At 43.2% G+C, this 23720-nt stretch overlaps 1 protein-coding gene across 4 annotated transcripts in view; it reads right to left on the bottom strand.

The window, feature by feature from the left end:
• LOC102402141 (glycine N-acyltransferase) overlaps window positions 1–23720 on the bottom strand; it is a 63541-nt gene that overhangs the window by 21700 nt on the left and 18121 nt on the right. For 2 of the 4 annotated variants that reach the window (XM_006056632.4, XM_006056631.4), the window contains 3 exons: window positions 19395–19521; window positions 16729–16900; window positions 1798–2748 (listed from right to left, as the gene is read on the bottom strand). In XM_006056632.4, the coding sequence (XP_006056694.3) occupies window positions 2346–2748; window positions 16729–16900; window positions 19395–19521 (702 nt within the window). In that variant the 3' untranslated portion in view covers window positions 1798–2345. Of the gene's footprint in view, window positions 1–1797; window positions 2749–16728; window positions 16901–19394; window positions 19522–23720 lie in introns of those variants that run through there. The other 2 variants (XM_025266002.3, XM_044929079.2) reach the window with 1 other exon arrangement.

Here is a 23720-nt window from a genome sequence, read left to right as displayed (position 1 = left end):
GTACAACAAAATGATTCAATTAGACATACACATGTATCTATTCCTTATCAAATTCTTTTCCCAGTTAAAGTGTTACCTAACGTTAAGCAGAGTTCCCTCTGTTGTACAGTAGGGCCTTGTTCGGAGAAGGCAATGGCAACTCACTCCAGTACTCTTGCCTGGAAAATCCCATGGATGGAGGGGCCTGGTAGGCTGCAGTCCATGGGGTCGCTAGGACTCAGACACGACTGAGCGACCTCACTTTCACTTTTCACTTTCATGCATTGGAGAAGGAAATGGCAACCCACTCCAGTGTTCTTGACTGGAGAATCCCAGGGATGGGGAGCCTGGTGGGCTGCCGTCTATGGGGTCACACAGAGTCGGATACGACTGAAGCGACTTAGCAGAGCCTTGTTGGTCATCCATTTTAAATACAGCAGTGTGTACCTGTCAACCCCAAATCCCCTATCCATCTCCCCTCCCCTCCCCACAGTAACCATCAATTCTTTCTCGAAGCCTGTGAGTCTGTTTCTGTCTGGTAAATAAGTTCATCTGTATATTTCCCCCACCCCAACCCCCTTACCTCTCTGGGGGAATTCCTCAGTTATCTGAGGGGCTGTCTCACAGGTGAGTCCTCAGAAAACCCCACAGTGAATCTGAAACCCACAGCTTGCACCTTGTGCATTTTTATTGATATTTCAGTTGACAGGAACAATTTTTTTCTTGGCTGAGTTGGGTCTCCTTTGTAATGTGTGGGCTCTTCCTGATGTCTGGACTCTTCGTTGGGGGCATGCAGTCTTTCTCTAGCTGTAGCATGAAGGCTTAGCTGCCTCTTAGCATATGGGATCATAGTTCCCTAGCCAGGCATCAAACCTATGGCCCCTGCATTGGAAGGCGGACTCTTAATCACATGACCAGTAGGAAAGTCTTGACAGAAACAACGTTAGTATCTTTTCCTGGGACAGTGTTGCTGAAACTCAGCCTCTGTTCCCTGGTGCCAAACAGCAATGTGCAGAGTTCTGAGTGAAGCAGAAATGAGTAGCTTTAGTTGCTTGACCAGACGAAGGAGGCCAGAGTGGGCTACTGCCTTGGAGACCATGTGGCCCATGCTGGACAGGGTAGTGAGAGGGTTTATAGTGTTCAGGGAGCAGGGTGTGGTCAGCGTGGACAGTTCTTGGATCAATTGGCATCAAAGTGAAGTTTCAAGCATCATCAACCTTCTCGTTTCAACCAGTCTAGGATCTTTGTTCTTGTGGTCAGCGGTTTTCATTTGGAGGGGGTCTTCTTCTTGTAAAAACCCCTTAGGAATGTGTGTCAGGCCTTTATCTATACCTTTATCTATACCTTTCAGGGAACTGTGAGTTCAGTGATTCTGTTATATGGCAGAATTTTATTCTAAATTGTTACCTGTTCCCTAACCCAACAGTTATTCTTTGTTTCCACTTCACATTTTCCAATCATTAACTCTCAAGTCAGCATTTTACTTCAAAAGACAAGGGCACAGGGGTTTGCACAGTTTCAGTAGATGTTGCAAGAAAGGATACTGATACCAGTCAATCTTTCTCTTTTAATTTTCTATGCTGTGTTATGTGTGTGTGTGTGTGTGTGTGTGTGTGTGTGTAAATGGCTTCTCTAGTGGCTCAGTGGTAAAGAATCCGCTTTCGAAGCAGGAGACTCAGGTTTGATCCCTGGGTTGGGAAGATCCCCTGGAGAAGGAAATGGTAACCCAAACCAGTATCCTTGCTGGGAAATCCCATGAACAGAGCTACCTGGGGGGCTACAGTCTATGGGGCCACAAAAGAGTCAGATATGACTTAGTGACTAAACAATAACAACACCTTTATAGATAGATAGAGAAATGTATAGTGTATTTGTATAATATATTTCATGTGATTATAATATAAGGCTTAAGAAATGACCTGAGATAGGAGTATCTTCAAAGATCTATTTAATGGACAGGTCACTCTCCAGCCAATTAAAAAGTCATAGAAAGTCAGAGGGGAAAAAATCATCATAAAGCCCACAAAATATTACAACACTTCTGGCAAACTGGAAAGAGTTACTGATCTAGGAGTTCCAGGAAGACCAATGTAGAAAAGCATGCAACTAAGCATAAATCATGACAAGGACGGTGAAAGCATCCAGGAACCGACAGCTGGGTACCTGGTCTGTTTCCTACTGAGGAAACAAGGAAATTCTGGGACGTATTTGAGCACAGAGACTGAATCTGTCCTGTTCACCACCCATCACTGCTTGCTCAGAGGTCAAGCCATTTCATTGCCCTTCATTACACTGTATTCTCTCTCTGTTGGCTCCTCTAGCCACATTCTGCATTCGTTCAATGCTCTCTTGTGTTCAGGGCAGCTTTACAGAGGCACAAAGTTCCACTGGTTCCAGCCGTGGGGCACGAAGATACTCTGCATGTTGGAGCACACTTTTTGCATGATGTGATTGGCCTTGTCTACGTGGGAATACAAGGGGAAGCCAAGTCTGTCCAGAGTCTGGACCTGGACACAGGAGATGTAGGAGATGAGCCCCTGGGCCCGGTACTCAGGCAGGGTGCCTGCCATCCGCAGCTCTCCTGTCTGGTCCATCAGCATCCAGGACACAGGGGTCCCCTCGGGCCCCAGAAGGCATGTACTGGGGAAGGTCTGGATACAGCGCTCGATGAACCTCTGGCTCCTTTCATTGCCACCGAAATACCAGAGTTTATTCACCAAGACAGCATGGGCAGGATCCAGGGTTGAGAGTGTCAACATCTTTTGGTGGCTGTTGGAAATTAAAGGAAAGAATAGCCCATAACATCAAAACGGCAAACAAGCCCTTGTGTCCCTGTCCTTTGAAGTCAAAGCCTTTTACTTTAACCTCCCAGGCTTCCCAAGAATCTCAAAGGACTATCTCAAGGGTTCATGGTCAAAGGGGCTCCCCTGGTGGCTCAGTGGTAAAGAATCCACCAGCCGATGCAGGAGATACGGGTTTTGGTCCCTGGCCTGGAAGAGCCCATGTACATGGAACAGTTAAGGCTTTGTGCCACAAATATGGAACCCACACTCTAGAGCTCATGGGCAACTACTGAGTCCACACACCCTGGAGCCACACTCTGCACCAAGAGAAGCCACTGCAATAAGAAGCCTGTGTACTATGACGACGGAGTAGCCCCCAGTCACCACACTGAGAGAAAACATGCACAGCAACAGTGACCCAGCACAGCCAAAAATAAATAATTAATAAAATCTTTTTTTTTTTTTAAAGAGTTAATGGAGAGATCAAATCACGATGGAGGAATAGAAGGACAAGCACTCATCTCCTACTGCAAGAGCACCAAAACTGCAACTAGCTTTTGAACACCATTGACAGGAGGACACTGAAACCCACCAAAAACAGGTTGCCCATGCTGAAGAAGCTGAAGTTGAACGGTTCTATGAAGGCCTACAAGAGCTTCTAGAACTAACACCCAAAAAAGATGTCCTTTTTATTATAGGGGACTGGAATGCAAAAGTAGGAAGTCAAGAGCTACCTGGAGTAATAGGCAAGTTTGGCCTTGGAGCTCAGAATGAAGCAGGGCAAAGGCTAACAGAGTTTGGCCAAGGGAACACACTGGTCATAGCAAACACCCCTCTTCCCACAACACAAGCAACGACTCTACACATGGACATCACCAGATGGCCAACACCGAAATCAGATAGATTATATTCTTTGCAGCCAAAGATGGAGAAGCTCTATACAGTCAGCAAAAACAAGACCAGGAGCTGACTGTGGCTCTGATCATGAATTCCTTATTGCAAAATTCAGACTTAAGTTTAACAAAGTGGGGAAGACCAGTAGGCCATTTATGTATGTATGTTAGTCGCTCAGTCATGTCTGACTCTTTGCGACCTCATGGACTGTAGCCCACCAGGCTTCTCTGTCCATGGAATTCTCCAGGCAAGAATACTGGAGTGGATTGCCATTCCCTTCTCCAGAGGAACTTCCCAACCCAGGAATCGAACCTTAGTTTCCTGCATGGCAGGCAGATTCTTTGCCGTTTGAGCTACAGGGAAGTCTTTAGGCCATTCAGGTATGATCTAAATCAAATCCCTTATGATTCTACAGTGGAAGTGCGAAATAGATTCAAGAGATTAGACCTGATAGACAGAGTGCCTGAAGAACTATGGACTGTACAGGAGGCAGTGATCAAAATCATCCCCAAGAAAGAGAAATACAAAAACCAAAATGGTCATCTGAGGAGGCCTTACAAACAGCTGAGAAAAGAAGAAAGCAAAAGGCAAAGGAGAAAAGGAGAAATATACCCACCTGAATGCAGAGTTCCAAAGAATAGCAAGGAGAGACAAGAAAACCTTCCTCAGTGATCAATGCAAAGAAATAGAGGAAAATAATAGAATGGGAAAGACTAGGTATCTCTTCAATAAAATTGGAGCTACAAAGGAAACATTTCAAGCAAAGATGGGCACAATAAAGGACAGAAACAGTAAGTACCTAACAGAAGCAGAAGAGATTAACAAAAGTTGGCAAGAGTACACAAAACTATGCAAAAAAAGGTCTTCTTGACTCATATAACCACAAAGGTGTGATCACTCATATAGAGCCAGACATCTTGGAGTACAAAGTCAAGTGGGCCTTAGGAAGCATTACTATGAACAAAGCAAGTGGAAGTGATGGAATTCCAACTGAGTTATTTAATATCCTAAAATATGATGCTGTGAAAGTGCTGGACTCAATATGACAGCAAATTTGGATAACTCAGCATTGTCCATAGGACTGAAAAGGTCAGTTTTCATTCCAATCCCAAAGAAAGGCAATGCCAAAGAATGTATAACCTATCACACAATTGTACTCATTTCACATGCTAGCAAGGTAATGCTCAAAATCCTTCAAGCTAGGCTCTAACAGTACGTGAACTGAGAACTTCCAGATGTACAATCTGGATTTAGAAAAGGCAGAGGAACCAGAAATCAAATGGTCAACGTCTGATGGATCATAGAAAAAGCAAGAGAATTCCAGAAAAACATCTACATCTGATTCATTGACTACATTAAAGACTTTGACTGTGTGGATCACAACAAACTCTGGAAAATTCTTCAGATCAGATCAGATCAGTCACTCAGTCATGTCCGACTCTTTGTGACCCCATGAATCACAGCACGCCAGGCCTCCCTGTCCATCACCAACTCCCGGAGTTCACTCAGACTCATGTCCATCGAGTTAGTGATGCCATCCAGCCATCTCATCCTCTCTCGTCCCCTTCTCCTCTTGCCCCCAATCCCTCCCAGCATCAGAGTCTTTTCCAATGAGTCAACTCTTCGCATGAGGTGGCCAAAGTTCTGGAGTTTCAGCTTTAGCATCATTTCTTCCAAAGAAATCCCAGGGCTGATCTCCTTCAGAATGGACTGGCTGGATCTCCTTGCAGTCCAAGGGACTCTCAAGAGTCTTCTCCAACACCACAGTTCAAAAGCATCAATTCTTCCGCGCTCAGCCTTCTTCACAGTCCAACTCTCACATCCATACATGACCACAGGAAAAACCATAGCCTTGACTAGACGAACCTTTGTTGGCAAAGTTATGTCTCTGCTTTTGAATATGCTATCTAGATTGGTCATAACTTTCCTTCCAAGGAGTAAGCGTCTTTTAATTTCATGGCTGCAGTCACCATCTGCAGTGATTTTGGAGCCCAGAAAAATAAAGTCTGACACTGTTTCCACTGTTTCCCCATCTATTTCCCATGAAGTGATGGGACCAGATGCCATGATCTTTGTTTTCTGAATGTTGAGCTTTAAGCCAACTTTTTCACTCTCCTCTTTCACTTTCATCAAGAGGCTTTTTAGTTCCTCTTCACTTTCTGCCATAAGGCTGGTGTCATCTGCATATCTGAGGTTATTGATATTTCTCCCAGCAATCTTGGTTCCAGCTTGTGCTTCTTCCAGCCCAGTATTTCTCATGATGTACTCTGCATAGAAGTTAAATAAGCAGGGTGACAATATACAGCCTTGACGTACTCCTTTTCCTATTTGGAACCAGTCTGTTGCTCCATGTCCAGTTCTAACTGTTGCTTCCTGACCTGCATACAAATTTCTCAAGAGGCAGATCAGGTGGTCTGGTATTCCCATCTCTTTCAGAATTTTCCACAGTTTATGTGATCCACACAGTCAAAGGCTTTGGAATAGTCAATAAAGCAGAAATAGATGTTTTTCTGGAACTCTCTTGCTTTTTCCATGATCCAGCGGATATTGGCAATTTGATCTCTGGTTCCTCTGCCTTTTCTAAAACCAGCTTGAACATCAGGAAGTTCACGGTTCACATACTGCTGAAGCCTGGCTTGGAGAATTTTGAGCATTACTTTACTAGCGTGTGAGATGAGTGCAATTGTGCGGTAGTTTGAGAATTCTTTAGCATTGCCTTTCTTTGGGATTGGAATGAAAACTGACCTTTTCCAGTCCTGTGGCCACTGCTGAGTTTTCCAAATTTGCTGGCATATTGAGTGCAGCACTTTCACAGCATCATCTTTCAGGATTTGGAAAAGCTCAACTGGAATTCCATCACCTCCACTAGCTTAGTTCATAGTGATGCTTTCTAAGGCCCACTTGACTTCACATTCCAGGATGTCTGGCTCTAGGTCAGTGATCACACCATCACGATTATCTGGGTCGTGAAGATCTTTTTTGTACAGTTCTTCTGTGTATTCTTGCCATCTCTTCTTAATATCTTCTGCTTCTCTTAGGTCCATACCATTTCTGTCCTTTATCGAGCTCATCTTTGCATGAAATGTTCCTTTGGTATCTCTGATTTTCTTGAAGAGATCTCTAGTCTTTCCCATTCTGTTGTTTTCCTCTATTTCTTTCCATTGATGGCTGAAGAAGGCTTTCTTATCTCTTCTTGCTATTCTTTGGAACTCTGCATTCAGATGTTTATATCTCTCCTTTTCTCCTTTGCTTTTCGCTTCTCTTCTTTTCACAGCTATTTGTAAGGCCTCCCCAGACAGCCATTTTGCTTTTTTACATTTCTTTTCCATGGAGATGGTCTTGATCCCTGTTTCCTGTACAATGTCACAAACCTCATTCCATAGTTCATCAGGCACTCTATCTATCAGATCTAGGCCCTTAAATCTATTTCTCACTTCCACTGTATAATCATAAGGGATTTGATTCAGGTCATACCTGAATGGTCTAGTGGTTTTCCCTGCTTTCTTCAATTTAAGTCTGAATTTGGCAATAAGGAGTTCATGGTCTGAGCCACAGTCAGCTCCTGGTCTTGTTTTTGCTGACTGTATAGAGCTTCTCCATCTTTGGCTGCAAAGAATACAATCAGTGTGATTTCAGTGTTGACCATCTGGTGATGTCCATGTAGAGAGTCTTCTCTTGTGTTGTTGCAAGAGGGTGTTTGTTATGACCAGTGCATTTTCTTGGCAGAACTCTATCAGTCTTTGCCCTGCTTCATTCCATATTCCAAGGCCAAATTTGCCTATTACTTCAGGTGTTTCTTGACTTCCTACTTTTGCATTCCAATCCCCTATAATGAAAAGGATATCTTTTTTGGGTGTTAGTTCTAAAAGGTCTTGTAGGTCTTCATAGAACCGTTCAACTTCAGCTTTTTCAGTGTTACTGGTTGGGGCATAGACTTGGATTACTGTGATACTGAATGGTTTGCCTTGGAAATGAACAGAGATCATTCTGTCGTTTTTGAGATTGCATCCAAGTACTGCATTTCGGACTCTTTTGTTGACCATGATGGCTACTCCATTTCTTCTGAGGGATTCCTGCCTGCAGTAGTAGATATAATGGTCATCTGAGTTAAATTCACCCATTCCAGTCCATTTCAGTTCGCTGATTCCTAGAATGCCGACATTCACTCTTGCCATCACTTGTTTGACCACTTCCAGTTTGCCTTGATTCATGGACCTGACATTCCAGGTTCCTATGCAATATTGCTCTTTACAGCATCAGACCTTGCTTCTATCACCAGTCACATCCACAGCTGGGTATTGTTTTTGCTTTGGCTCCATCCCTTCATTCTTTCTGGAGTTATTTCTCCGCTGATCTCCAGTAGCATATCGGGCACCTACTCACCTGGGGAGTTTCTCTTTCAGTATCCTATCATTTTGCCTTTTCATACTGTTCATGGGGTTCTCAAGGCAAGAATACTGAAGTGGTTTGCCATTCCCTTCTCCAGTGGACCACATTCTGTCAGATCTCTCCACCATGACCTGCCCATCTTGGGTTGCCCCACGGGCATGGCTTAGTTTCATTGAGTTAGACAAGGCTGTGGTCCTAGTGTGATTAGATTGACTAGTTTCCTGTGAGTATGGTTTCAGTGTGTCTGCCCTCTGATGCCCTCTTGCAACACCTACTGTCTTACTTGAGTTTCTCTTACCTTGGGCATAGGGTATCTCTTCATGGCTGCTCCAGCAAAGTGCAGCCAATGCTCCTTTCCTTGGACAAGGGGTATCTCCTCACTACTGCCCTTCCTGACCTTCAATGTGGGATAGTTCCCTATCCCACCCCTAACCCTAGTGCCTACCTCCTAACCCTAACCGTATGCTCCTAGACCCTGCCTGGGATTTGAACTCCTATCCTATGGCCCTGACTGCCTACGTGCCTGCCTGCCTGACTCTACCCGCTATGCTACCGTGGCTGGCTTGGAAAATTTTTAAAGAGGTCTGAATACCAGACCACTTTACCTGCCTCCTGAGAAACCTGTATGCAGATCAAGAAGGAACAGTTAGAACCAAACATGGAATAACAGACTGGTTCAAAGTTGGAAAAAGAGTATGTCAAGACTATATTTTCTCCCTGCTTATTTAACTTATATCTAGAGTACATCATGTGGAATGCCAGGCTGGATGAAGCACAAGCTGGAATCAAGAGTGACAGGAGAAATATCAACAACTTCAGATATACAGATGACACCACCTTAACGGCAGAAAGCAAAGAGGAACTGAAGAGCCTCTTGATGAACGTGAAAGAGGAGAGTGAAAAAGCTGGGTTAAAACTCAACATTAAAAAAACTAAGATTATGGCATCTGGTCCCATCACTTCATGGCAAATAGGTGCGGGAAAAGTGGAAAAAGTGACTGACTTTGTTTTCTTGGGCTTCAAAGTCACTGCAGATGGTGATTGCAGCCATGAAATTAAAAGACGCTTGCTCCTTGGAAGAAAAGCTCTGATCAACCTAGACACCATATTAAAAAGCAAAGACATCACTTTGCCAACAAAGTGATGCATATAATCAAAGCTATGGTTTTTCCAATAGTCATGTACAGATGTGAGAATTAGACCATAAAGAAGGCTGAGTTATTGAAGAGTTGATGCTTTTGAACTGTGGTGCTGGAAATGACTCTTGATAGTCCCTTGGACAGCAAGGAGATCAAAACAGTCAATTCTAAAGGACATCAATCCTGACTATTCATTGGAAGGAGTGATCCTGAAGCTGAAGCTCCAATACTTTGGCCACTTGATGTTAAGAGCCAACTCATTGGAAAATACCTTGATGCTGGGAAAGATTGAGGGCAGGAGGAGAAGGGGCCAACAGAGGATGAGATGGTTGGATGGCATCACTTGGACATGAATTAACCAAATTCTGGGAGACAGTGAAGAATGGGGAGTCTGGGGTGCTCTAGTCCATGGGGTGGCAAAGAGCTGGACACCTCTTAGTGGTTGAACAGCAACAGAAGCCTGTAGACTCCAGGACCAGTTCACCTCAGGTTAAACAACTAACAGGGAGGACGCACAGCCCCATCCATCAGCTGATAGGCAGACTGAAGTTTTACTGAGAGCCAGAAGATCTAGTTTTATCCACCATCAGTCCCTCCCATCAGCCTCATCCATCAGAGGGCATGTAGAAGAAATGATAAGTCAGTCCTGCAGCCTCCAGAACAAAGCCACAACCACAGAAAGTCAATCAGAATGAAAAGGGGGGGGGAATTATCTCTCAGATGAAAGAACAAGATAAAACCCCAGGAAAATAACTAAATGAAGTGGAGATAGGCAGCCTTGCAGAAAAAATAATTCAAAATAATGATAGTGCAGATGATCCACATTCTTGGGAAAGGGAAGAAGAAGATGCAAGAAGTGCTTACAAGAGACCCAGAAGAACTAAAGCACAAACTAACAGAGATGAAGAGTACACTGGGAGAAATCAATAGCAGAATAAATGAGGCAGGAGAACAGGTAAGTGACCTGGAAGATAGAATGGTGGAAGTCACTGCTGTAAAATAGAATACAGAAAAGAGAATGAAAAAAAATTAAAATAGCCTGAGTCCTCTGGGACAGCATTAAACACACCAACATTTGCATTATAGAGGCCCTAGAAAGAGAAGAGAGAGAGAGATAAAGGACCCGAGAAAATATCTGAAGAGATAATAGCTGACAATTCCTCTAATATGGGAAAAGGAATAGTCAACCAAGTCCAGGAAGCACAGAGTCCCAGGCAGGCTAAACCCAAGGAGGAACACACTGAGACACATAGTAATCAAACTGCTGACAAAAATTACAAAGATAAAATATTAAAAGCAACATGAGAAAAAATGACAAATAACATACAAGAGAACTCCCATAAGGTTATCAGCTGATTTCTCAACAGAAACTCTGTAAACCAGAAGGGAATGGCATGATATATTTAAATTGATGAATAGGAATAACCTACAACCAACCTAGTTAGCATATTCAAAAGCAGAGACATTACTTTGCCAACAAAGGTCCATCTAGTCAAGGCTATAGTTTTTCCTGTGGTCATGAATGGATGTGAGAGTTGGACTGTGAAGAAGGCTGAGCGCAAAAGAATTGATGCTTTGGAACTGTGGTGTTGGAGAAGACTCTTGAGAGTCCCTTGGACTGCAAGGAGATCCAACCAGTCCATTCTGAAGGAGATCAGCCCTGGGATTTCTTTGGAAGGAATGATGCTGAAGCTGAAACTCCAGTACTTTGGCCACCTCATTCGAAGAGCTGACTCACTGGAAAAGACTCTGATGCTGGGAGGGATTGGGGGCAGGAGGAGAAGGGGATGACAGAGGATGAGATGGCTGGATGGCATCACTGACTTGATGGACATGAGTCTGAGTGAACTCCGGGAGTTGGTGATGGACAGGGAGGCCTGGTGTGCTATGATTCATGGGGTCGCAAAGAGTCAGACACGACTGAGTGACTGAACTGAACTGAACTGAACTGAACAACCAAGAATATGCTACCCAACAAGACTCTCATTCGTATTTCATGGAGAAATCAAAAGCTTTCCAGACAAGCAAAAGTTAAGAGAATTCAGCACCATCAAAACAGATTCACAGCAAATGTTAAAGGAGCTTCTCTAGGAAGGAAACGTAAGAGAAGGAAGAGACCTAAACAATTAAGAAAATGACAATAGGGTCCTACGTATCAATAATCACATTAAATGTAAGTGAATTAAATGCAACAACAAAAAGACATAGATTGGCTGGATGGATGGAAAACTGTGCATGTATCCACTTCCACTTATCACATCACTCTACTTAACCCCCCAAATTGTATGCAATTATTTTATACTCGTAGATTAATCATGCTTCCATTGTGGCTTGCAAGCGTAATTATCTTTTATTTTTAGTCTGGCTATTACTTGTGAAAACTGATAAACATCTTTTACTACTGTGATTACGTAGCTACTGTTCATTTTAATACCATTGCATCATTATTGGTCAACAGAAAATAACAGACTTCTCTATCACTAAAACTACCACATAATAGAAAAACTTGTAATCACTTTTTAAAATCCAGCTGCATATCAGAATTATCTTGGAAATTCTTGGACAACACAAATCTGCCCAAAGTTCCAGATGTGATTTTAATGAGCTGCCATCTTCAGAAACAGCTGGACTATATGATGTTTCACTTTTATTCAGTTTGTTTCACTTTTTCTATTTCATAGTCAGTGATCCCATTTCCATTCAATATCACAGTAATCCAAGTCTATGCCCCAACCAGTAATGCTGAAGAAGCTGAAGTTGAATGGTTCTATGAAGACCTATAAGACCTTTTAGAACCAACACCCAAAAAAGATGTCCTTTTCATTACAGGGGACTGAAATGCAAAAGTAGGAAGTCAAGAAACACCTGAAGTAACAGGCAAATTTGGCCTTGGAATACGGAATGAAGCAGGGCAAAGACTAACAGAGTTTTGCCAAGAAAATGCACTGGTCATAACAAACACCCTCTTCCAACAACACAAGAGAAGACTCTCTACATGGACATCACCAGATGGTCAACACCGAAATCAGATTGATTATACTCTTTGCAGCCAAAGATGGAGAAGCTCTATACAGTCAGCAAAAACAAGACCAGGAGCTGACTGTGGCTCAGACCATGAACTCCTTATTGCCAAATTCAGACTTAAATTGAAGAAAGCAGGGAAAACCACTAGACCATTCAGGTATGATCTGAATCAAATCCCTTATGATTATACAGTGGAAGTGAGAAATAGATTTAAGGGCCTAGATCTGATAGATAGAGTGCCTGATGAACTATGGAATGAGGTTCGTGACACTGTACTGGAGACAGGGATCAAGACCATCTCCATGGAAAAGAAATGCAAAGAAGCAAAATGGCTGTCTGGGGAGGCCTTACAAATAGCTGTGAAAAGAAGAGAAGTGAAAAGCAAAGGAGAAAAGGAGAGATATAAACATCTGAATGCAGAGTTCCAAAGAATAGCAAGAAGAGATAAGAAAGCCTTCTTCAGCCATCAATGGAAAGAAATAGAGGAAAACAACAGAATGGGAAAGACTAGAGATCTCTTCAAGAAAATCAGAGATACCAAAGGAACATTTCATGCAAAGATGGGCTCAATAAAGGACAGAAATGGTATGGACCTAAGAGAAGCAGAAGATATTAAGAAGAGATGGCAAGAATACACAGAAGAACTGTACAAAAAAGATCTTCACGACCCAGATAATCATGATGGTGTGATCACTGACCTAGAGCCAGACATCCTGGAATGTGAAGTCAAGTGGGCCTTAGAAAGCATCACTACGAACAAAGATAGTGGAGGTGATGGAATTCCAGTTGAGCTTTTCCAAATCCTGAAAGATGATGCTGTGAAAGTGCTGCACTCAATATGCCAGCAAATTTGGAAAACTCAGCAGTGGCCACAGGACTGGAAAAGGTCAGTTTTCATTCCATCCCAAAGAAAGGCAATGCCAAACTACCACTCAATTGCACTCATCTCACACACTAGTAAAGTAATGCTCAAAATTCTCCAAGCCAGGCTTCAGCAATATGTGAACCGTGAATTTCCTGATGTTCAAGCTGGTTTTAAAAAAGGCAGAGGAACCAGAGATCAAATTGCCAATATCTGCTGGATCATGGAAAAAGCAAGAGAGTTCCAGAAAAACATCTATTTCTGCTTTATTGACTATGCCAAAGCCTTTGACTGTGTGGGTCACAATAAACTGTGGAAAATTCTGAAAGAGATGGGAATACCAGACCACCTGATCTGCCTCTTGAGAAATTTGTATGCAGGTCAGGAAGCAACAGTTAGAACTGGACATGGAGCAACAGACTGGTTCCAAATAGGAAAAGGAGTATGTCAAGGCTGTATATTGTCACCCTGCTTATTTAACTTATATGCAGAGTACATTATGAGAAACGCGGGGCTGGAAGAAGCACAAGCTGGAATCAAGATTGCTGGGAGAAATATCAATCACCTCAGATATGCAGATGACACCACCCTTATGGCAGAAAGTGAAGAGGAACTAGAAAGCCTCTTGATGAAAGGGAAAGTGGAGAGTGAAAAGTTGGCTTATAGCTCAACATTCAGAAAACGAAGATCATGGCATCCGGTCCCACCACTTCATGGGAAATAGATGGGGAAACAGTGGAAACAGTGTCAGACTATTTTTCTGGGCTCTAAAATCATTACAGATGGTGACTTCAGCCATGAAATTAAAAGACGCTTACTCCTTGGAAGGAAAGTTATGACCAACCTAGACAGCATATTCAAAAGCAGAGACATTACTTTGCCAACAAAGGTCCATCTAATCAAGGCTATGGTTTTTCCTGTGGTCATGTATGGATGTGAGAGTTGGACTGTGAAGAAGGCTGAGCGCGGAAGAATTGATGCTTTGGAACTGTGGTGTTGGAGAAGACTCTTGAGAGTCCCTTGGACTGCAAGGAGATCCAACCAGTCCATTCTGAAGGAGATCAGCCCTGGGATTTCTTTGGAAGGAATGATGCTAAAGCTGAAACTCCAGTACTTTGGCCACCTCATGCGAAGAGTTGACTCATTGGAAAAGACTCTGATGCTGGGAGGGATTGGGGGCAGGAGGAGAAGGGGATGACAGAGGATGAGATGGCTGGATGGCATCACTAACTCGATGGAAGTGAGTCTGAGTGAACTCCGGGAGTTGGTGATGGACAGGGAGGCCTGGCGTGCTGCGATTCATGGGGTCGCAAAGAGTCGGACACGACTGAGCGACTGATCTGATCTGATCTGATCCCATTTCATTCAACTTATGGTTTCCAATTTTTGCATCTCTTTTTTGTTGTTGTTCTTTCTCTAGCCTTTACCAAGTGCAGTAGAAAGGCTTTCCTATAGTACATATACATCTATGTATATTCAGTTCAGTTCAGTTGCGTCCGACTCTGCAGCATGCCAGGCCTCCATTATGCATGATATATATATTTTAGAAAACATGAAACTTTACTGAGATAATATTTCAAATTTTTGGTTCCATTTGTTTGACTAGGTATGAATAGAATGTTAGATTTCTAATTTATATTCACTCAAAATTTTGATATAGTTTCATATATTCCAGCATCTAGTATTATTGCTAAAAATCTAGAAAGCTTTTTATTTTGTGACATTAAAAAAATTTGAATGAGGCTTGAAACTTCTAATTCAATTCTGAAAATATAAATAGGTATTATGTTGTAAAAAAACAACAGGAGATTAACATATAATACAGTATTATTAAAGTATAGATTTTATTCAAATTTTACAAAATTTTGCACTAGTGTCTATTATGTATTTTCATACTTTATTCTAGATTCTACATTGCATTTAGTTGCACTGAGTAGCTTCAGCTGCACACAATGAACTCTGATAAATTCCCTTTTTATTCTTTTACTAATATTTTCTAATTTTCCTTGTCATGGTTTCTTAGATACACTCATCATATAAAAGTGGACATTTAATTTCTAAATACATGGGTTTTTAAAATTATCCTTGATATTAAATATTAATTTCTTGTTTAAATGCTTTCTTCTCTGCAATCACCCTCTGTGTTTTTTCAGTCTTTTAACCTTCTTGAGGCTTTCAATGGCTAAGTCAAAGATCTCTCTCAGTAAATGTCCCATTGCCTTTGAAAACATGTGGGTTATTTTCAAACTTCTTTCGATATTGATTTTGAACATGATTCCACAGTGAGAAGAGAACAGACTCTGTATGATTCCAATACCTTTAGACCATGAAACTTTCTCACCTTGTTATATATCCCTGGATATGTCCCACTGTCTCCTCGTTTATAGTCTATGGGAACTTGAATGGAATTTGTACCCTGTTGCTGTGTGAAAATTGTATAAATCTTAATTATGTTGAATTGGTTTATAGTGATTTTCTGGCCTACTATATCCTTCTAATTTTGTGTCTATTCATTTAGTAATTTTTAATAGTTTGATGTTGAAACTCCAACTAAAAGTCTTAGTTTATCTACTTAAAAAAATTACTTGTAATATATAGTGGAACAATAGGTAACTTTGTTCTGTACTTTCCAAGTCCCCTGTAAACGTGTCATCATACTGTCATAATTTTAAAAATAAAAACAATTTTTAAAGAGTTAATGATTAGGATCTGTGCAGCCACAGAAACAGAACAGCTGTTGACTTAGCAACTGTTAACAGTTTAGACTACAGTCTGGCCACGTAGCTGAATCAGGGAAGTGACATATAGATAAAGGCCTGATGCACATTCCCAAGCCGTCTTTACAGGAAGCAGACCCCCTCCAGATGAGCACTTCTGACCGCAAGAACATAGACCCCAGACTGGTCAAAACCAGAAGGTTGATTTTGCTTGTAACTTCACCTGATGGCAACCAGAGAACCCCACACAAGGCAATCGTGCACTCTGCAGCCCTCCTGCTCACACTGCCTTAGAACCCCTTCCCTGAAAACCATTGAGGAGTCGAGTCGTTTGAGCTCGAGCTGCTCATCTGACCCTGGCCACACTGCTCCCCTCACCCCATATAAGGAACCAGCTCCCCAGCCTCAGCAAGCAAGCGAGGGAAAGCGTTGCTTGTTTTCACCCCCACCTGCTGCAGCAGGGCATCAGAGAGGCTCTGCCTGAATTTCTTGTCAGGCTTCTAATCAATGTCTGTTGCTTGGAGAAGGCCAAGCACCCTGGTCAGTATCAAAGTCACGAATCAAGGAATGCCCAGAGCCACCAGAAGAAGAAGCAAGGATGGATTCTCTCTTAGGGGTTTTGAAGGGAACATAGGTTTGCCAACTCCTGGCCTTGGGATCCTGGCCTTCACAACTAGAAGGATAACTTTCTGCTGTTTGAATCCATCCCAGTCTGTTGTGTCTTCTTGTGACTGTCTTAAGAGACTAATGCACTGGCTACTTCAGTGGTAACAGATATGACGTTTTTGGTTTGGTTTTGTTTTATCCTGCCATGTGGCTTGTGGGTGTGATCTTAACTACGTCTCAGACGAGAGGGACTAAACCTCGGCAGGCAGTGAAAGTGTGGAGTCCTAACGGCTGGACCGCCAGGGATTCCCCAGAGCAGACTCTGTCAGACTTACCTGGGTTTGTGTTTACCACTATTGACTGATACATTTTTTGCCTCCAGCAGAGAAGTAGCCAATTTCTTTGTAGGCTCAGAGGCCATATAGAGAAAGCACTGTGCTTGCTTGACCTTGCCCGATTTAATAGCTGCAAGATTTGTTATCACGTCATCCAAGCTGGACTGTGAACCTAGATGGAGGAAATGAAGAATCATATGAGATATCATTGTTCATTTAAACGTCAGGAAAAAGCTGTCCGATGACTGCCAGGTTTGTGGGTTTCGAATGATTAAAGTTTGTGGGTTTCCATCATGAAAAGACCTCTATGGGATAATAGTAAGTCACTCTCACATTTAAAAGAAGTTCATTTGCAAAGTTGAAATAGGGACATAGACATAGAGAACAAACAAGCAAACTCCAAAGGGTCAAAGTGGAGGATGGGATTAACTGGGAGATTGGGGTTGCCATATATGCAGTACTATGTATAAAATAGATGACTAACGAGAGCCTACCATAGAGCACAGGAAAGTACTCAGTGCTCTGTGGTGATCTAAACAGAAAGGAAATCCAAAAAAAGGGGGTGATACGTGTGCATACATATGGCCCAGAAACTGACACAGCAGTATAAAGCAACTAAACTCCAATTAAAAAAATTAAAACTGGGATAACACTACAATTCCTGAACACATCAGAGTACAGTTATGCTCATCAAAGGAGATGAGGTGAAGATAATAACCAACATTTATTGAATTTATTACAATTCTATGCTGTAGGTTGTTGCTATAATGGTCCCAGTTTTTTCTTCTTCACTTTCTGGACTGTTTTCTGCTGACCTGGCTTCTGGGATTGGTTGTGAAACTTGTTTGGGCCAATTGAGCAATAGCAAAGGTGACTGAATAAGAAGCTTGAAAAGTGACAATGTGTGAAGTTTGCCTTTCTCTCTGCTCTTAAGAACCTTGGGTGACTTCTGTATATCACCCAAGCCACTTCACTGGCACAGCCAAAAGCCAGTACAGATGAAGCCGGCATTAACAGCCAGCCTCCAGATTGTGGCTAAATTAGTCCTGCCAGTTCATGGACAACCCCCATCTGACTGCAGTCGCATGGGTGAACCCAGGAGAGACCAGTGGAAGAATCACCCCGCTGAGTCTCGTACAAACTGCTGACCCACAACATGTGAGCTAATGAGCGATTGTGTTTTGCAGTCACTACTTTGGGGTGGTTTCAAAACCCGACTGATAAAACCAGGCATAGGGCCGAGCATTTCTTACTCGAGATCTCACTTCATCTTTAAATAGCCCTATGTTTGGGGGACCACTATAATTGCTATTTTCAGCCATCAGAAGACTGATCCACAGAGCTGTTGCTCCTTGTCTTAGACCACACAACTACTAACAGGCCTAACAAGGTCACAGCTTCAGCTAATCTGACTCCAGAGAACACATTTTTTTTTTTTTTTTTTTTTGGCTACACTGTAAGGCTTGTGGGATCTTAATTCCCTCACCAGGGATCGAACCTGGGTCCCTGGCAGTGAGAGCACAGAGTCCTAACCTCTGAATGCCAGGGAATTCCCAAACATATTTGTAGTCACTAAATTCCTCCTCTGTAAGTATGATATATTGACACCATGGAGGTGAGGCAGAATGGAAGCTCTGCTCCCATATCATTGATCCTGGAATAAACCATGAATTTTTGTTTTTGTTCAGTCGCTAAATCGTGTCTGACTCTTTATGACCCATGGACTGCAGCACGCCAGGCTCCTCTGTCCTCCACTATCTCCCAGAGTTTGATCAAATCCATGTCCATTGAGTTGGTGGTGCTTTCTAACCATCTCATCCTCTGCCACTGTCTTCTCCCTTTGCCTTTAGTCTTTCCCAGCATCAGGTCTTAATTCCAATGAGTTGAATCAGGTAGCTGTGAATTTTTAACTATTAAGAAATTCTATTGCTCATGATTTCCTGTGTAAACCCCATACACAACAGTCTTTAAGTTCTAATTCACTATTATTGGAGGAGGTCATTAAGAAGACATGTCACCCTTGACTCCGGAGGCAACTGGAGGCTTCCCCCTCCCTCCCCTGTCCTTGGAATGGGTGTTCCACTTGCCTTCCAGAAACTGCTCCAAGGACACAGCCTTGAGATAGAAATGTGGTGTTCACATATCTGGATTGGGCACGTGACTAAACCCAGATAAGGCCACTATATGCGTTTTTAAGATTTTGGCAGGCAGATGAGGGGATTCCCTCGTCCTTCAGTCTCCCAGGACAAGCCTGGAGGTAAGTTCTCCTGCTTATTAACTTGCCACCCGCCAGTCTGGAGTGTCTGGGATTGCAATAAAGATGTATAAACGTGTGTGTGTGTGAGTGTGTGAGAGGGAGTGTGTGAGTGTTAGTCACTCAGTCATGTCAGACTCTTGTGACCCCATGGACTGTAGCCCACCAGACTCCTCTGTCCCTGGAATTGTCCAGGAAGAACACTGGAGTGGGTTGCCATTCCGTTCTCCAGGGGATCTTCCTGATGCAGTGATCAAACCCAGGTCTCCTGCATTGCAGGCAGATTCTTTACCTTCTGAACCACCCAAGAAGCCTGCTATAGAGGATACAGGGGTGTCACTCCAGAGGTAAACGGACCCTACATATCCGACACAGGAGAGTCCAGCAGCCTGCCCACATCCTGGCCCCTTACTTTGAATCTGCAGATGTTGCTTCCAGTTGATGACTTCTGGTGAGCCAAGGAATTCCTGACATTTCTTAGGGTCCTTGGAGTAGACTTGATAAGTATTGGTGTAGTGATCAAGGTCATCTGTCATCTCCTGTTTGGGTCAGGAAAGTAGAATTAACCAAAATACATCTACTTAGTGATTGCCATACTAGTTCTCAGTGTTCTGTTATATTATGATATTTTAAAAATACTAAAATATTAGCATTTTTTTGTTGTATTGATTTTATTGAAGGATTATTTACATTATGAGATCAAGTCAAGAACTCCCTTATTCAATTAATAATGAAAAATGTCTTGAACAAAACTACTTCCAACTCAGTTATTGCTCTAAATTTTCAAACCTAACAAAAATAATCTATTTAAAATTACTTTCCACCCTTCCATGAAACACATGAAGAAGCTTGCAAAGTGACTGAGTGCTGAATCTTGCTGCTTCCCGCTGCTCTTGAGAACCCTGAGGCTTCTGTGTGTGCCCAATCCACTTCCATGAGTGTGGTCAATAAACAGCAAAAACCAAGCTAGCAGCTATGGCCAGACTTGGGACTGCGACTTACCCAGTTCTACCAGCTCAGTAAAATGACAATTGAGAAGCGAAATATTTGGCCAAAAGAATACACCCTGCTTTAGGGCAAAGATGTTTAGATTATGTGGGCTATGAACATGTCTTTATTGAAACAGAGACAGGCAACAGGTCAGGCGATTCTTCTATACATTGTGAAACCAAGAAAAAGATGATTAAATCGATTTGCTTTCTTTAAAAAATACTCAAGGGCTTCTCTGGTGGTCTGGTTAAGACTCCATGCTTCCACTGCAGGAGGCACGGGTTGGACTGGGGGGCATGTGTTCCATCCCTGGTTGGGAAACTAAGATCCCACATGCTGCACAGAACGGCCAAAAAACAAAAATCATGCTGTTGTAAAGCCAACAACAATCCCATCAGCAAACAAGCATACTCATTTAAGTGTACCTAGTGAAATTATTAAAACTGACACAGGAGGATAAAGGAATAGATAAGAGGAGAAACTTCCTTTACCTAGTGCAGAATCGGAAAGCTTTTCCCCCTATAACTGGAAAATATGACACACAACTGCACTTGCAATTCAGCAGGGGTTACTTCTGATCAAACTGTATTTTTAAGAGTAACGCCACCAAAAATGTCCGTATAGGAGACCCCAGCCTCTGTCCCTCACAAAGATCAATAATTAGATCAATAATTAGGTCAATTTTGCCTACTACCCACACACACAAAAAAGCTATGAGAGAGCCCTGGAGTCACGCAACACAGGAGAATTTAAAAAAAAAAAAAAATTGAGACTAGCTGCCCCCAAAGAGAAGAAAGACAGTCCCATTTCGCCTGCATCATCCCATTCACCAAGCCAGCATTGCCCAGTGCCAAGAGGGAACTCCCCAGCTAGAAAGAGCTCTCACCAAGAGAGGAAGTACAGGACCAAGGGGCAGCTTCCCCAGCCTTCTAGAGCACCACACCAAGGTCCCACTCCAGTTTCACCCCACCCAGACTGGCAAAACTGAGATAAATAGAGGTGGTTAGAAATGAGAAAGAAGTGCAGGGGCCACCAGTAGCAGCCATGTAATGGGGATGATGCACAATTCACCCTGACCTGCTCTTCAGGAAAACCCAGCAGTTTTTGCCCCTGCAGAAATCAACAGTCAACATTGGACCACCTGCAGACATCATCAAATTTTGCCCCACCAGTATTCACATGCTCTGTGTCAGCCACCCGAGACACTCCTCCCACCCTCTCCAACCGGCTCCTACCAGAACCAGGTCACCGAACCCACAGTCAGCTCTGCAGCTGCATGAATACAAGCTGACATCCACCACCCAGCACATGTTGGGGGCTGGCCCCTCCAGCTGTGTACTTGCGTGCCACTCAACAGGTAACTGTCACTGGCCTCCACTGCCATTCACACAGTGAGAGACAGACTGTGCAGTCATGAGAGAGCCCATTGATAGCTAGGGTCCCCACAGCTGTCTGTGGGCCTGGATCGGGCCTGCACCCCTGCACTGACCTGCAGCTGAGCCCCCCAGCTGCCTGCCTGCATGCCCCCATCTCCAATTGCTGTGCCCTCATGGCAAGACCCAGTAGACACTGTATTGAGTGCCAGCTAGGCCCCCCAAGGCTGCCAGTGCGCCTGCAGTTGGTTCTGGCCCTGCTGCCTGCCAGGGCCCCCACCATCATGTGTCTGTTTGCAAACGGCCCAGCCACTGCCTGAGAGTCTGCTGCTGGCCCCCACAGCTGTGTCTGAACACACCACCGATGGCAGCCACTACCACGCCTGCCCTGGCCTGTAGCCACTGGACTTGGAGGCATCACTGAGGACCCCAAAAGCCTTGAAGCCACTGTTGACCCCCCTGAAATGCTCACCAAGGATCACACAGTTGTCAGTGTGGATCCCAGTAGCCTGAGTGGAAAAGCCGTCACCCCCTAGCCCTGAAGACCAGTGCCACCACAAGCCCCTGCACTGAATGCCCTGCACCGCTAGACCTGGGGCCCCAGCACATGCTAGAGAGCCCCAGAAAGTCACTCAGTCATGTCTGACTCTTTGTGACTTCGTGGACCACAGCCAAATCTCTTCTGTGCATGAGATTTTCAAGGCAAGAATACTGGACTGGGTAGCCATTCCCTTCTCCAGGGGATGGAACTCGAGTCTCCTGCATTGCAGGCAGATTCTTTACTATCTGAGCTACCAGGGAAGCTCCTACCCATGAGAAAATTTTCCCTTACCAAAGTCAGTCCATAAAGTATGGAAGGTTGTTTCTTCAAAAGTTCAGGCACCTATGCAAGGATATAGGGCTCATAAAGAACCCAATATGAAGAATTGACTCCTTGGAAAAGACCCTGATGCTGGGAAAGATTGGAGGCGGGAGGAGAAGGGGACGGCAGAGCATGAGATGATTGGATTGCATCACCGACTCGATGGACACGAGTTTGAGCAAGCTCCAGGAGTTGGTGATGGACAGGGAGGCCTGGTGTGCTGCAGTCCATGGGGTCACAAAGAGTTGGACACAACTGAACAACTGAACTGAAAAAATCAGGGAAATATGAAACCACCAAAAGAATACAGTAAACCCCAGCAATTGGCTTCAAAGCAATGATACCCAGGAATTTCCTAACAAAGAATTCAAAATAATTTTTCAAAAGATGCACAGAGAGCTGTAAGAGAACACAGAAAAAGAATTTAACAGTATCAGGACAACAATACAAGAACAAAATGAGATGTTCAGAGATGGAAAACTTAAAAAAGAACCAAAGAAAAATTTAGGAAGTGAAGAATAGTAGGAGTACATGGAAGAATTCAACAGAGCGCTTCAACAACAATCTAAACCAAACAGAAGAAAGAATCAGAGCTCAGAGTTAGACCAAGTGAAATTATCTAATTAGAAGAGCAAAAAGAAAAAGAATAAAAAACAGTGAGGAAAGCCCGTGTGACCTATGAAAGTGAAGTGAAAGTCATTCACTCATGTCTGACTCTGCCACCCCATGGACTATACAGTCCAAGGAATTCTCCAGGCCAGACTACTGAAGTGAGTAGCCATTGCCTTCTCCAGGGGATCTTCCCAACCCAGGGATTGAACCCAGGTCTCCTGCATTGCAGGTGGACTCTTAATCAGCTGAGCCACCAGGGAAGCCCATATGCCTTGAATACACCTAAATTAATTTCATGAAACCCCTTATCTATAGGATACCTCAAAAGAACCAATTTGTGAATTTATTAATTTCCAGAAGTAGAAGAGAGGGAAAGAGGGAAGAAAGCTTATTTAAAGAAATAATGGCTGAGAACTTCCGAATTCTTGGAAGAAATTCGGATATACAAGTTTGAGAAGCTAATAGGTCACCAAACAACTTAAAGAGGACCTCACTTAGATACATTAGAATAATACTGTTGAAAATCCCTTAAGGCGGCTATCAGTCGATGTCTCAGAGACCTTGCAAGCCAGAAGAAAATAGGGCAATATATTTAAAGTGTGGAAAGAAATAAACTGTCAACCAAAACTACTTTACCCGTCAAATTTGTTCTTCAGAGACAAGACAGACTTTCACTAACAAATAAAAACTGAAGAAATTCATCGCCAAAAGGCTTGCCTTATAAGAAATGTCAAAATGGGAACAGTTCTCAGAACAGTTCCAAATAATCCTCTTAAAATAGGCAGAGGAATTGAATAGACATTTTTCCGAAGAAGATATACAAATGGCCAGCAGATACATGAAAAAGTGCTCTATATCATGAATTAGCAGGTCAATGCAAATCAAGACCACATACACAGCA

This window comes from Bubalus bubalis, chromosome 16 (genome assembly GCF_019923935.1).
Source record: "Bubalus bubalis isolate 160015118507 breed Murrah chromosome 16, NDDB_SH_1, whole genome shotgun sequence".
Taxonomy (NCBI): Eukaryota; Metazoa; Chordata; class Mammalia; order Artiodactyla; family Bovidae; genus Bubalus; species Bubalus bubalis.
The sequence above is the reverse complement of the archived record's forward strand: the minus strand, read 5'-3'. Positions and strand labels throughout refer to the sequence as shown.